The 15,320-nt window shown below is 42.9% G+C and overlaps 1 protein-coding gene across 5 annotated transcripts in view; it reads right to left on the reverse strand.

Moving 5' to 3' along the window:
- The window catches only part of Pcif1 (Phosphorylated CTD-interacting factor 1), an 81,232-nt gene that overhangs the window by 47,305 nt on the left and 18,607 nt on the right, over positions 1-15,320 (reverse strand). For all 5 annotated transcript variants that reach the window (XM_070105156.1, XM_070105157.1, XM_070105154.1 and 2 more), the window contains exons 2-3: positions 14,707-14,960; positions 13,268-13,504 (exon numbers count right to left, since the gene is read on the reverse strand). In XM_070105156.1, coding sequence (XP_069961257.1) covers positions 13,268-13,504; positions 14,707-14,955 — 486 coding nt within the window. In that variant the 5' untranslated portion in view covers positions 14,956-14,960. The remainder of the gene's footprint in view (positions 1-13,267; positions 13,505-14,706; positions 14,961-15,320) is intronic.

A 15,320-nucleotide genomic window follows, 5' to 3' on the forward strand; every position in this document is an offset into this window, starting at 1 on the left:
TTCCTCCTTGCGTCTCTGTACCCTCTCTTTCAGTGTAGTCCTTTCTTGTGTTCTGTCGCGGTCGAGGTATACTCTCTGGTACCCCTCTTTGTCCCTCAGTCTTGCTTTCTCTTGCAGAATCCTGGTTCGAACTGTTTCTTCCTTGAAAGTTACTCTGACAGGCCGTATCCTTCCACTCGCAAACCACCCAATTCTCTGAAAATTTGTCACCTGGGTCATATTGCCCTCCCCTATTGTTTTCATGATGCCTTCAATCATTTTTTTCTCCTCCTGTTTTATTTCTTCAAAGTTGGCCCCCTTGGCTTCTTGGAGCCCGTACACAAAAACTGACCTCGCCCTTTCCTCCTCCCACTGAGTCTCCATCTGCGTCCTCTGAGGCATTTTATTTCCTTCCATTGACATGTTCTTGCCTTCAGTCCCTGTCATATCTGAAACTTCTATTCTCAGTGAACTGTCTTTCCTGACCAGCTGTCCCTTGCTACTGCAGTTGGCTGTTAGAATCTCTGCATATAGCATACCTTCATTGTTTTCGGACCTGTCGTTTGATCTTAGTGTGCTCGTCGTCTTTTCCCTGGCCCCACGTGGGTCTGATAGGGCCTTCATGCTCGGCATGTCTCCGTTGTTGCTTACCATCCCCTTGTCTGCGCCTGACTTTGAATTTCCTGATGTCACACCTGAATTGTCATTTGTCTCTCTAATCTGTTTCAGGCTTTGCAGTTTCTCTTCTAAGCACTGTATCCTAGCTTCTGCTGCTAAGACCTGTACTTCCCACTTCCTGCACTCTTCAGCTATCCGCTCCTCCATTTTCTTACCAAGCTCTACTATCTTCCTTCCCCACTCTTCCTCCCTTTTTTGGAGCTCTAGCTCCCAGTCTTTCCTCCCTGGTTCGTCCACCAGATCTCTGGGTTTCCGTCCTCTAAGGCCACCCATTTTTTTTTTTTTTTTACTTCTTATTACCACAGACAGAAGGCTAGAGGAGGGAGAGGGTGTGGGGGAGAGAGAGAGAGGGTAGAAAGAGGGAGAGAGAGGAGAGAGAAAGGGTAGAAAGAGGGAGAGAGAGGAGAGAGTATGGGGGTGAGGGATAAGACCAAGGGGGAGGGAGAGAAATGTGAGGGGGGAGAGAAAGGGTAGAGAGAGGGAGAAAGAGAGGGAGAGAAAGAGAGAGAGAGAGGGAGAAAGGAGGGAAGAAGGCTATGAGAGAGAGAAACGCGAGGGAGGGAAAAGGTAAGAGGTCTGTGGGGGAGGCAGTCAAATTCCAAGGATCAGCTGTGTGTACTCACCTAGTTGTGGTTTCGGGGTCAAGACCCAGCTCCTGGCCCCGAGTGTGTGTGTGTGTGCACGCGTGTGTGTGTGTGTGAGCACGTCAGTTGTTTATATGTCCCAGAAATACAATTCACTTCTGTGTATCCGTAATACTAATGAGATACCACTAACCCTGAGAGTAGTTCTAATAATTATAATACTAGCGTGTGTTAACAAGTCATTCTTTCACCCAGTTATGTACTACCTTTTACTACATGTGTAGAGGAGGGAGAGGGTGTGGGGGAGAGAGAGAAAGGGTAGAAAGAGGGAGAGAGAGGAGAGAGAAAGGGTAGAAAGAGGGAGAGAGAGGAGAGAGAAAGGGTAGAAAGAGGGAGAGAGAGGAGAGAGAAAGGGTAGAAAGAGGAGAGAGTATGGGGGTGAGGGATAAGACCAAGGGGGAGAGAGAGAAATGTGAGGGGGAGAGAAAGGGTAGAGAGAGGGAGAAAGAGAGGGAGAGGGAGAAAGAGAGGGAGAGGGAGAGAAAGAGGGAGAAAGGAGGGAAAGAGGGTATTGAGAGGGAGAAACGCGAGGGAGGGGAAAGGTAAGAGGTCTGTGGGGGAGGCGGTCAAATTCCAAGGATCAGCTGTGTGTACTCACCTAGTTGTGGTTTCAGGGGTCGAGACCCAGCTCCTGGCCCCGAGTGTGTATGTGTGTGCGCGCGCGTGTGTGTGTGTGAGCACATCAGTTGTTTATATGTCCCAGAAATACAATTCACTTCTGTGTATCTGTAATACTAATGAGATACCATTAACACTGAAAGTAGTTACATGTGTACCCAGTACTTGCTTCTCAGATTGTACTGTCTTTGTGTCCTAGACCATTATCTCTCGAAACTGTTGTCAGAGCTGTAGTCCCATTAGCCACGACTTAATCCTCCTGCTTAATCCTTACTCCTACAAAGTTTATCTTCCTACTACTGCTAGGTGTTGTGTGTATGATAATCGCTCTGGAGCAGGGTTTAGATATCGAGCTACCAGTGACCGCTGGGCCGGCTCTACCACTCAGACTTCCCCCAACCACAAACAGGTGATTTGTACGTTACTGGTCAGAGGGGACGTCCATCCAGATGCCTGATGTACGATGCTCGCTGTACGATGCTTGCTGTACGATGACTCGTGCACCTCGCCCTTCCGCCGCTGGCTTCTTCGCTATACTTATCTCGTTGCCCTTTTGAGTCCTCATTTACCACACTTATCACTTGCATACTGCTACTTTTATAATTTACACTTCACTTTGGGTAAGTACACTACTTATTTGTGATGACACCCAGCCTGTTATGGCGGCGCTACTCCCTCAGGCCTACTGCTGCCACCACCTCTGCTTATATATATGTATATGTATGTATATATATATATATATCCCCTTTCTGGCTAGCTTGTTCACTCTGTGTGCTACATCACATTTTGTCGTTAGCCACCCTCTCTTAATTCTATTTGGTCTTTTCTCTTTAGTCACTCGATTTGTACTTTGTATATGTGTAACAATGTGGCAACAGGTGCCAACTAGGCCTCAACGACTGGCGCTTTGAAATTTTGTTGTATAATTTCAGGCTTTCTCTCGCCTTCACTTTATTTATGTTTGCTAATACACTGGTTATCACTTGTAGGGTTGTTCAGTGACGTTGTCACTAACACTGGTTGCTTCTAGCTGCTAAAACACGCCCTAAAAGCACTAAGATCCTCGGAGCCTGGCGCCTGTGACCCACTACACTGTGTGTGTGTGTGTGTGTGTGTGTGTGTGTGTGTGTGTGTGTGTGTGTGTGTGTGTGTGTGTGTGTGTGTGTGTGTGTGTAAATAGTAGTAGGGTGGTAGACAGCAACCGCCCAGGGAGGTACTACCGTCCTGCCAGGCGAGTGTAAAACGGAAGCCTGTATTTGTTTTACATGATGGTAGGATTACTGGTCTTTTTTTCTGTCTCATAAACACGCTAGATAACAGGGATATCTTGCTACTCCTACTTACACTTTGGTCACACTTCACAGACATGCACATGCATATGTATATACATACATCGAGGTTTTTCTCCTTTTTCTAAATAGCTCTTGTTCTTCTTTATTTCTTCTATTGTCCATGGGGAAGTGGAAAAGAATCTTTCCTCCGTAAGCCATGCGTGTCGTATGAGACGACTAAAATGCCGGGAGCAATGGGCTAGTAACCCCTTCTCCTGTAGACATTTACTAAAAAAGAGAAGAAGAAAAACTTTATAAAACTGGGATGCTTAAATGTGCGTGGATGTAGTGCGGATGACAAGAAACAGATGATTGCTGATGTTATGAATGAAAAGAAGTTGGATGTCCTGGCCCTAAGCGAAACAAAGCTGAAGGGGGTAGGAGAGTTTCAGTGGGGGGAAATAAATGGGATTAAATCTGGAGTATCTGAGAGAGTTAGAGCAAAGGAAGGGGTAGCAGTAATGTTAAATGATCAGTTATGGAAGGAGAAAAGAGAATATGAATGTGTAAATTCAAGAATTATGTGGATTAAAGTAAAGGTTGGACGCGAGAAGTGGGTCATAATAAGCATGTATGCACCTGGAGAAGAGAGGAATGCAGAGGAGAGAGAGAGATTTTGGGAGATGTTAAGTGAATGTATAGGAGCCTTTGAACCAAGTGAGAGAGTAATTGTGGTAGGGGACCTGAATGCTAAAGTAGGAGAAACTTTTAGAGAGGGTGTGGTAGGTAAGTTTGGGGTGCCAGGTGTAAATGATAATGGGAGCCCTTTGATTGAACTTTGTATAGAAATGGGTTTAGTTATAGGTAATACATATTCTAAGAAAAAGAGAATAAATAAGTATACAAGATATGATGTAGGGCGAAATGACAGTAGTTTGTTGGATTATGTATTGGTAGATAAAAGACTGTTGAGTAGACTTCAGGATGTGCATGTTTATAGAGGGGCCACAGATATATCAGATCACTTTCTAGTTGTAGCTACACTGAGAGTAAAAGGTAGATGGGATACAAGGAGAATAGAAGCATCAGGGAAGAGAGAGGTGAAGGTTTATAAACTAAAAGAGGAGGCAGTTAGGGTAAGATATAAACAGCTATTGGAGGATAGATGGGCTAATGAGAGCATAGGCAATGGGGTCGAAGAGGTATGGGGTAGGTTTAAAAATGTAGTGTTCAGCAGAAGTTTGTGGTTACAGGAAAGTGGGTGCAGGAGGGAAGAGGAGCGATTGGTGGTATGATGATGTAAAGAGAGTAGTAAGGGAGAAAAAGTTAGCATATGAGAAGTTTTTACAAAGTAGAAGTGATGCAAGGAGGGAAGAGTATATGGAGAAAAAGAGAGAGGTTAAGAGAGTGGTGAAGCAATGTAAAAAGAGAGCAAATGAGAGAGTGGGTGAGATGTTATCAACAAATTTTGTTGAAAATAAGAAAAAGTTTTGGAGTGAGATTAACAAGTTAAGAAAGCCTAGAGAACAAATGGATTTGTCAGTTAAAAATAGGAGAGGAGAGTTATTAAATGGAGAGTTAGAGGTATTGGGAAGATGGAGGGAATATTTTGAGGAATTGTTAAATGTTGATGAAGATAGGGAAGCTGTGATTTCGTGTATAGGGCAAGGAGGAATAACATCTTGTAGGAGTGAGGAAGAGCCAGTTGTGAGTGTGGGGGAAGTTCGTGAGGCAGTAGGTAAAATGAAAGGGGGTAAGGCAGCCGGGATTGATGGGATAAAGATAGAAATGTTAAAAGCAGGTGGGGATATAGTTTTGGAGTGGTTGGTGCAATTATTTAATAAATGTATGGAAGAGGGTAAGGTACCTAGGGATTGGCAGAGAGCATGCATAGTTCCTTTGTATAAAGGCAAAGGGGATAAAAGAGAGTGCAAAAATTATAGGGGGATAAGTCTGTTGAGTGTACCTGGTAAAGTGTATGGTAGAGTTATAATTGAAAGAATTAAGAGTAAGACGGAGAATAGGACAGCAGATGAACAAGGAGGCTTTAGGAAAGGTAGGGGGTGTGTGGACCAGGTGTTTACAGTGAAACATATAAGTGAACAGTATTTAGATAAGGCTAAAGAGGTCTTTGTGGCATTTATGGATTTGGAAAAGGTGTATGACAGGGTGGATAGGGGGGCAATGTGGCAGATGTTGCAAGTGTATGGTGTAGGAGGTAGGTTACTGAAAGCAGTGAAGAGTTTTTACGAGGATAGTGAGGCTCAAGTTAGAGTATGTAGGAAAGAGGGAAATTATTTCCCAGTAAAAGTAGGCCTTAGACAAGGATGTGTGATGTCACCGTGGTTGTTTAATATATTTATAGATGGGGTTGTAAGGGAAGTAAATGCGAGGGTCTTGGCAAGAGGCGTAGAGTTAAAAGATAAAGAATCACACACAAAGTGGGAGTTGTCACAGCTGCTCTTTGCTGATGACACTGTGCTCTTGGGAGATTCTGAAGAGAAGTTGCAGAGATTGGTGGATGAATTTGGTAGGGTGTGCAAAAGAAGAAAATTAAAGGTGAATACAGGAAAGAGTAAGGTTATGAGGATAACAAAAAGATTAGGTGATGAAAGATTGAATATCAGATTGGAGGGAGAGAGTATGGAGGAGGTGAACGTATTCAGATATTTGGGAGTGGACGTGTCAGCGGATGGGTCTATGAAGGATGAGGTGAATCATAGAATTGATGAGGGAAAAAGAGTGAGTGGTGCACTTAGGAGTCTGTGGAGACAAAGAACTTTGTCCTTGGAGGCAAAGAGGGGAATGTATGAGAGTATAGTTTTACCAACGCTCTTATATGGGTGTGAAGCATGGGTGATGAATGTTGCAGCGAGGAGAAGGCTGGAGGCAGTGGAGATGTCATGTCTGAGGGCAATGTGTGGTGTGAATATAATGCAGAGAATTCGTAGTTTGGAAGTTAGGAGGAGGTGCGGGATTACCAAAACTGTTGTCCAGAGGGCTGAGGAAGGGTTGTTGAGGTGGTTCGGACATGTAGAGAGAATGGAGCGAAACAGAATGACTTCAATAGTGTATCCGTCTGTAGTGGAAGGAAGGCGGGGTAGGGGTCGGCCTAGGAAAGGTTGGAGGGAGGGGGTAAAGGAGGTTTTGTGTGCAAGGGGCTTGGACTTCCAGCAGGCATGCATGAGCGTGTTTGATAGGAGTGAATGGAGACAAATGGTTTTTAATAATTGACGTGCTGTTGGAGTGTGAGCAAAGTAACATTTATGAAGGGATTCAGGGAAACCGGCAGGCCGGACTTGAGTCCTGGAGATGGGAAGTACAGTGCCTGCACTCTGAAGGAGGGGTGTTAATGTTGCAGTTTAAAAACTGTAGTGCAAAGCACCCTTCTGGCAAGACAGTGATGGAGTGAATGATGGTGAAAGTTTTTCTTTTTCAGGCCACCCTGCCTTGGTGGGAATCGGCCAGTGTGATAATAAAATAATAAATAAAAAAAAACATGCAAGATTTCAGGTACATCTTGCTACTTCTTACACTTAGGTCACACTACAAATACACGAGTACGTTTATGTATACACATTCATCCGAGTTTTCTTTGATTTTATCTTAATAGTTCTTGCTCTTATTACTTTTCCTTTTATATCCATGGGGAACAGAATAAGAATCTTTCCTCCATAAGCCATGCATGTTGCAAAAGTCAACTAAAATGCCGGGAGTAATGGGCTAGTAACCCCTTTTTCCCGTATAGCCTAATAAATTGAAAAAGAAGGAAACTTTCAAAGTGAGATGTTTGAATGTGCATAGATGTTGTGCAAATGATAAGAAGTAGATGATTGTGGATGTTATGAATGAGAAGAAGTTGGATGTCCTGGCTCTAAGTGAAACAAAGCTGAAGGGGGTGGGAGAGTTTCAGTGGGGAGAAATAAATGGGATTAGGTCAGGGGTTTCTAATAGAGTTAGAGCTAAGGAAGGAGTAGCAATAATGTTGAAGAATAAGTTATGGCAGGAAAAGAAGGAATATAAATGTATAAATTCAAGGATTATGTGGAGTAAAATAAGGGTTGGATGTGAAAAGTGGGTTATAGTAAGTGTGTATGCACCTGGAGAAGACAGAAGTGTAGAGAGAGGGAGAGAGATTTTGGGAAATGTTGAGTGCGCAGGGAGTTTTGAACCAAATGTGAGAGTACTTGTGGTTGGGGATCTCAATGCTAAAGTGGGTAAAAATGTTGTGGAGGGAGTAGTAGGTAAATTTGGGGTGCCGGGGGTAAATGTAAATGGGGAGCCTTTAATTGAACAGTGTAGAAAGAGGTTTGGTAATAAGTAATACATATTTTATGAAGAAGAAGATAAATAAGTATACAAGATATGATATAGTATGTAATGAAAGTAGTTTGTTAGATTATATATTGGTGGATAAAAGGTTGATGGGTAGGCTTCAGGATGTACACGTTTATAGAGGGGCAACTGATATATCGGATCATTATTTAGTTGTCCGGCCTGCCGGTTTCCCTGAATCCCTTCATAAATGTTACTTTGCTCACACTCCAACAGCACGTCAAGTATTAAAAACCATTTGTCTCCATTCACTCCTATCAAACACGCTCACGCATGCCTGCTGGAAGTCCAAGCCCCTCGCACACAAAACCTCCTTTACCCCCTCCCTCCAACCCTTCCTAGGCCGACCCCTACCCCGCCTTCCTTCCACTACAGACTGATACACTCTTGAAGTCATTCTGTTTCGCTCCATTCTCTCTACATGTCCGAACCACCTCAACAACCCTTCCTCAGCCCTCTGGACAACAGTTTTGGTAATCCCGCACCTCCTCCTAACTTCCAAACTACGAATTCTCTGCATTATATTCACACCACACATTGCCCTCAGACATGACATCTCCACTGCCTCCAGCCTTCTCCTCGCTGCAACATTCATCACCCATGCTTCACACCCATATAAGAGCGTTGGTAAAACTATACTCTCATACATTCCCCTCTTTGTCCTGGAGATGGGAAGTACAGTGCCTGCACTCTGAAGGAGGGGTGTTAATGTTGCAGTTTAAAAACTGTAGTGTAAAGCACCCTTCTGGCAAGGCAGTGATGGAGTGAATAATGGTGAAAGTTTTTCTTTTTCGGGCCACCCTGCCTTGGTGGGAATCGGCCAGTGTGATAATAATAAAAAAAAAAATATTTAGTTGTAGCTACAGTTAGAGTAAGAGGTAGATGGGACAAGAGGAAAATGGCAACAACAAGTAAGAGAGAGGTGAAAGTGTATACACTAATGGAGGAGGAAGCTAGGGTGAGATATAAGTAACTATTGGCTGAAAGGTGGGCTGGTGCAGGTATGAGTAGTGTTGGGGGGAAAAGGTTGAAGAGGGTTGGAATAGTTTTAAAAATGCAGTATTAGAATGTGGGGCAGAAGTTTGGGGCTATAAGAGGGTTGAAAATTCACAGTCCAGTGCATTAACAACTTTACCAGCTGCCACTAACAAGATTCATCCAACTATATACATGAGGCCATAGTTCAGTGCAAATTTCAATTTGAAGATTAGGACACATGTGCAACAGTTGGGTATCTTTGTTGATGAAATATTTCACCTACACAGAAGGTTTCTTCAGTCAAATAGTGGCAGCAGGTGAAGCAGTATAAGATGTTATCAGTCCATCAGCCTTGGAGAAAAAGTATTTGAGGTGGTCAGTCCCTCAGCCTGGAAAATGTTCAGCTGCACTCTTCTCCAGGTTGAGGGACTGACCTACTCAAATACTTTTTCTCCAAGGTTGATGGACTGATTACATCAGTCCATCAACCTTATATTTGATTAAAGAAGCACTTACTGCAATCCCATTACTACAATTTCTGAAGTTACAAAGCATTTATAGTATAGCCTCTCTTCACTTAGCGACGTACTCATTTACCGACACCTCGAACTTACGACAGGCTCTCTGACCAGTATTTATTCCTAAATAATGTATATTACAGATGATTTCCTCTATTCTATTTATTTCAATATACAGTACACTACTGTATAAACAATTAAAAATATACATGTACCAGAAATGTTATAAATGGTACAAAGGTGACATTAAAACAATATCAAAGATGGGTGACACAAACCCACTACCATTAACCCGTAAACGGTCCAAGCAGATCTACATTCACATGTGTAGTGCTACAAAAGTAGATCTACGTTTTTTTTTTTTTTTTTTTTTTTTTATTATCACACCGGCCGATTCCCACCAAGGCAGGGTGGCCCGAAAAAGAAAAACTTTCACCATCATTCACTCCATCACTGTCTTGCCAGAAGGGTGCTTTACACTACAGTTTTTAAACTGCAACATTAACACCCCTCCTTCAGAGTGCAGGCACTGTACTTCCCATCTCCAGGACTCAAGTCCGGCCTGCCGGTTTCCCTGAATCCCTTCATAAATGTTACTTTGCTCACACTCCAACAGCACGTCAAGTATTAAAAACCATTTGTCTCCATTCACTCCTATCAAACACGCTCACGCATGCCTGCTGGAAGTCCAAGCCCCTCGCACACAAAACCTCCTTTACCCCCTCCCTCCAACCCTTCCTAGGCCGACCCCTACCCCGCCTTCCTTCCACTACAGACTGATACACTCTTGAAGTCATTCTGTTTCGCTCCATTCTCTCTACATGTCCGAACCACCTCAACAACCCTTCATCAGCCCTCTGGACAACAGTTTTGGTAATCCCGCACCTCCTCCTAACTTCCAAACTACGAATTCTCTGCATTATATTCACACCACACATTGCCCTCAGACATGACATCTCCACTGCCTCCAGCCTTCTCCTCGCTGCAACATTCATCACCCACGCTTCACACCCATATAAGAGCGTTGGTAAAACTATACTCTCATACATTCCCCTCTTTGCCTCCAAGGACAAAGTTCTTTGTCTCCACAGACTCCTAAGTGCACCACTCACTCTTTTTCCCTCATCAATTCTATGATTCACCTCATCTTTCATAGACCCATCTGCTGACACGTCCACTCCCAAATATCTGAATACGTTCACCTCCTCCATACTCTCTCCCTCCAATCTGATATTCAATCTTTCATCACCTAATCTTTTTGTTATCCTCATAACCTTACTCTTTCCTGTATTCACTTTTAATTTTCTTCTTTTGCACACCCTACCAAATTCATCCACCAATCTCTGCAACTTCTCTTCAGAATCTCCCAAGAGCACAGTGTCATCAGCAAAGAGCAGCTGTGACAACTCCCACTTTGTGTGTGATTCTTTATCTTTTAACTCCACGCCTCTTGCCAAGACCCTCGCATTTACTTCTCTTACAACCCCATCTATAAATATATTAAACAACCACGGTGACATCACACATCCTTGTCTAAGGCCTACTTTTACTGGGAAAAAATTTCCCTCTTTCCTACATACTCTAACTTGAGCCTCACTATCCTCGTAAAAACTCTTCACTGCTTTCAGTAACCTACCTCCTACACCATACACTTGCAACATCTGCCACATTGCCCCCCTATCCACCCTGTCATACGCCTTTTCCAAATCCATAAATGCCACAAAGACCTCTTTAGCCTTATCTAAATACTGTTCACTTATATGTTTCACTGTAAACACCTGGTCCACACACCCCCTACCTTTCCTAAAGCCTCCTTGTTCATCTGCTATCCTATTCTCCGTCTTACTCTTAATTCTTTCAATTATAACTCTACCATACACTTTACCAGGTACACTCAACAGACTTATCCCCCTATAATTTTTGCACTCTCTTTTATCCCCTTTGCCTTTATACAAAGGAACTATGCATGCTCTCTGCCAATCCCTAGGTACCTTACCTTCTTCCATACATTTATTAAATAATTGCACCAACCACTCCAAAACTATATCCCCACCTGCTTTTAACATTTCTATCTTTATCCCATCAATCCCGGCTGCCTTACCCCCTTTCATTTTACCTACTGCCTCACGAACTTCCCCCACACTCACAACTGGCTCTTCCTCACTCCTACAAGATGTTATTCCTCCTTGCCCTATACACGAAATCACAGCTTCCCTATCTTCATCAACATTTAACAATTCCTCAAAATATTCCTTCCATCTTCCCAATACCTCTAACTCTCCATTTAATAACTCTCCTCTCCTATTTTTAACTGACAAATCCATTTGTTCTCTAGGCTTTCTTAACTTGTTAATCTCACTCCAAAACTTTTTCTTATTTTCAACAAAATTTGTTGATAACATCTCACCCACTCTCTCATTTGCTCTCTTTTTACATTGCTTCACCACTCTCTTAACTTCTCTCTTTTTCTCCATATACTCTTCCCTCCTTGCATCACTTCTACTTTGTAAAAACTTCTCATATGCTAACTTTTTCTCCCTTACTACTCTCTTTACATCATCATTCCACCAATCGCTCCTCTTCCCTCCTGCACCCACTTTCCTGTAACCACAAACTTCTGCTGAACACTCTAACACTACATTTTTAAACCTACCCCATACCTCTTCGACCCCATTGCCTATGCTCTCATTAGCCCATCTATCCTCCAATAGCTGTTTATATCTTACCCTAACTGCCTCCTCTTTTAGTTTATAAACCTTCACCTCTCTCTTCCCTGATGCTTCTATTCTCCTTGTATCCCATCTACCTTTTACTCTCAGTGTAGCTACAACTAGAAAGTGATCTGATATATCTGTGGCCCCTCTATAAACATGTACATCCTGAAGTCTACTCAACAGTCTTTTATCTACCAATACATAATCCAACAAACTACTGTCATTTCGCCCTACATCATATCGTGTATACTTATTTATCCTCTTTTTCTTAAAATATGTATTACCTATAACTAAACCCCTTTCTATACAAAGTTCAATCAAAGGGCTCCCATTATCATTTACACCTGGCACCCCAAACTTACCTACCACACCCTCTCTAAAAGTTTCTCCTACTTTAGCATTCAAGTCCCCTACCACAATTACTCTCTCACTTGGTTCAAAGGCTCCTATACATTCACTTAACATCTCCCAAAATCTCTCTCTCTCCTCTGCATTCCTCTCTTCTCCAGGTGCATACACGCTTATTATGACCCACTTCTCGCATCCAACCTTTACTTTAATCCACATAATTCTTGAATTTACACATTCATATTCTCTTTTCTCCTTCCATAACTGATCATTTAACATTACTGCTACCCCTTCCTTTGCTCTAACTCTCTCAGATACTCCAGATTTAATCCCATTTATTTCCCCCCACTGAAACTCTCCTACCCCCTTCAGCTTTGTTTCGCTTAGGGCCAGGACATCCAACTTCTTTTCATTCATAACATCAGCAATCATCTGTTTCTTGTCATCCGCACTACATCCACGCACATTTAAGCAACCCAGTTTTATAAAGTTTTTCTTCTTCTCTTTTTTAGTAATTGTATACAGGAGAAGGGGTTACTAGCCCATTGCTCCCGGCATTTTAGTCGCCTCATACGACACGCATGGCTTACGGAGGAAAGATTCTTTTCCACTTCCCCATGGACAATAGAAGAAATAAAAAAGAACAAGAGCTATTTAGAAAAAGGAGAAAAACCTAGATGTATGTATATATATATATGCATGTGCGTGTCTGTGAAGTGTGACCAAAGTGTAAGTAGGAGTAGCAAGATATCCCTGTTATCTTAGCGTGTTTATGAGACAGAAAAAGAAGCCAGCAATCCTACCATCATGCAAAACAGTTACAGGTTTTTGTTTCACAGTCATCTGGCAGGACGGTAGTACTTCCCTGGGTGGTTGCTGTCTACCAACCTACTACCTACGTTTTGTTTACATATTTTCAAATATAACAAAAAAAAAAGAATATCAAAGTTTTTTTACACATTTTCAAATGTAAAAAAACAAAAAGAAGATCTACATTTTTTACATACTTTCAAATGTTGAAAAAACGTATATATACGTTTGGACCGTTTACGGGTTACAGTATGCTCCTCACTTAGCAACGAATTCGTTTAATGACGTGGTCTTAGGAACAGAACTCCGTCGTTAAGTGAGGAGAGGCTGTACTTGCATTACTATAATTTCATACATCATGGAGGAGCACTTACCCCAGGAGGCAGGGAAGTGTGGGCATTATGCCCCACAGGCATGTCCCAGAGACTCTCACCAGTGGCACGATTCCAGAAATAAACGCGCTGCTCTCGTTTGCTCCAGAATTTGCGCCACCCAGCCACCAGCATCTCCGGGGGCAGATCCGTCTCTTGTATGGGGGTACCTGTGCCCGGGACACCACTCACTGGGGTCTGGGGTGTTGGGGTTGTGGGGCCGCTGCTACTTATACTGCCCTGTCAGTTACACAGACAACTAAATAGTGTTACACAAAGTATTATACAACGTGTTATACAAAGTGTTATACACATACAGTGGACCCCTGGTTATCGGCCGCTTCTGTTATCAGCCAACTCGGTGATCAGCCGGTTTTTCGGTGCCCAGTTATCGGCCATTTGGAACGCGTCCGTCCGCCAGCTGGGGCCACTTGCGCATCAGTTTGGCTGTGTCTTTCGGTGTGTGAAGAAGCTTCTGCTCATACATTCAATCATTTCGCTTGTTTTCCATCTTTTTTTTTTTTGTAGGATTTTTGCAGTGCAACTGCGAAATAAGTAACCATGGCTCCAAAGAAAGTTCGTAGTAAAGCTCCTGTGGTAAAGAAAATGAGAAACACCATGCAATTTAAGTGTGAAGTGTAGCAGGCATGCAGGAAGTGTAGCAGACATGCAGGAAGTGTAGCAGGCATGCAGGAAGTGTAGCAGGCATGCAGGAAGTGTAGCAGGCATGCAGGAAGTGTAGCAGGCATGCAGGAAGTGTAGCAGGCATGCAGGAAGTGTAGCAGGCATGCAGGAAGTGTAGCAGGAATGCAGGAAGTGTAGCAGGCATGCAGGTAGTGTAGCAGGCATGCAGGAAGTGTAGCAGACATTCCAGAAGCCAACATTAGTCTTCAATAAAGGTATGTATTACTGATTTAATCATTAAAAAAAAATATTTTTTGGTGAATATTTTTTGTCTGAAATGGATTAATTGTAATTACATTAATTCTTATGGGAAATATTTCGGTTTTTGGCCATTTCAGTTTTAGGCCGAGCTTCTGGAATGGATTATGGCCGATAACCGAGGGTCCATTGTATAGTGTTACATAGTGTTATACAAATACAGCATTATACAACAGGAAATTCACTATACTACCCTGTCAGACAAATACAGTGCTATACAAAGGAAATACAGAATACAACCCTGTCAGACAAATACAGGATTATACAATAGGAAATACAGTAAACCACCTGCCAATTATACAGAGAACTGACTGTGTATAGAGGACCTTCATAAGAGAACTGATTGTATATAGAGGGGTTCATAAGAGAAGTGACTGTAGAGGGTTTATAAGAGAAGCAACTGTAGAGGGGTTTATAAGAGAAGTGATGGTAGAGGGGTTCATAAGGGAAGTAACTGTATATAGAGATATTTAGTGAGGATCATCAAGCCAGTCACTGACCTGCTGGGGTATAGTGACCCTAATGCCCTGGTAAGAAGGTTGACTAGGGGTAGGCTGCGACTGGTACTGGAACGGAGAGAGAGAGGGCAGTGGAGATTGATGCTGTTGGGTGTCCGCTGGAGAGTAGCCCTGCTGGGGCACAGCAGGCAGTGTAGGGGGTACAGCAGGCGCAGCAGGTGCAGGCACCACACTGGTGTGGGCGGGGGCACCGGATGTGGTTGCCGCTATGAAACTTTCCCATGACGCCATGATTCCTGTGCACAAAATAACCGTCCTAACATCAAAAAAGGCCCAAAAAGTCTCTATATATATAAGGACAAGAAAGTCTTCAAACATATACATGCATGTTGTGCAAGAAAGGTATACAATACCAACAAGATGAAATTAAGACACATGTGCAACATCTGGGAATCTTTATTGTAGACGTTTCGCCATCCAGTGGCTTTATCAATATAAATTCCAGGACATAACTTGAAGACAGTAGAACCTTGTCTTCTGTACATAGTTCTATTGGCTTCAAGTTATGTCCTGGAATTTATATTGATAAAGCCACTGGATGGCGAAACGTCTACAATAAAGATACCCAGATGTTGCACATACATACATACACACAC

Source organism: Cherax quadricarinatus, chromosome 97 (assembly GCF_038502225.1).
Source record: "Cherax quadricarinatus isolate ZL_2023a chromosome 97, ASM3850222v1, whole genome shotgun sequence".
Taxonomy (NCBI): Eukaryota; Metazoa; Arthropoda; class Malacostraca; order Decapoda; family Parastacidae; genus Cherax; species Cherax quadricarinatus.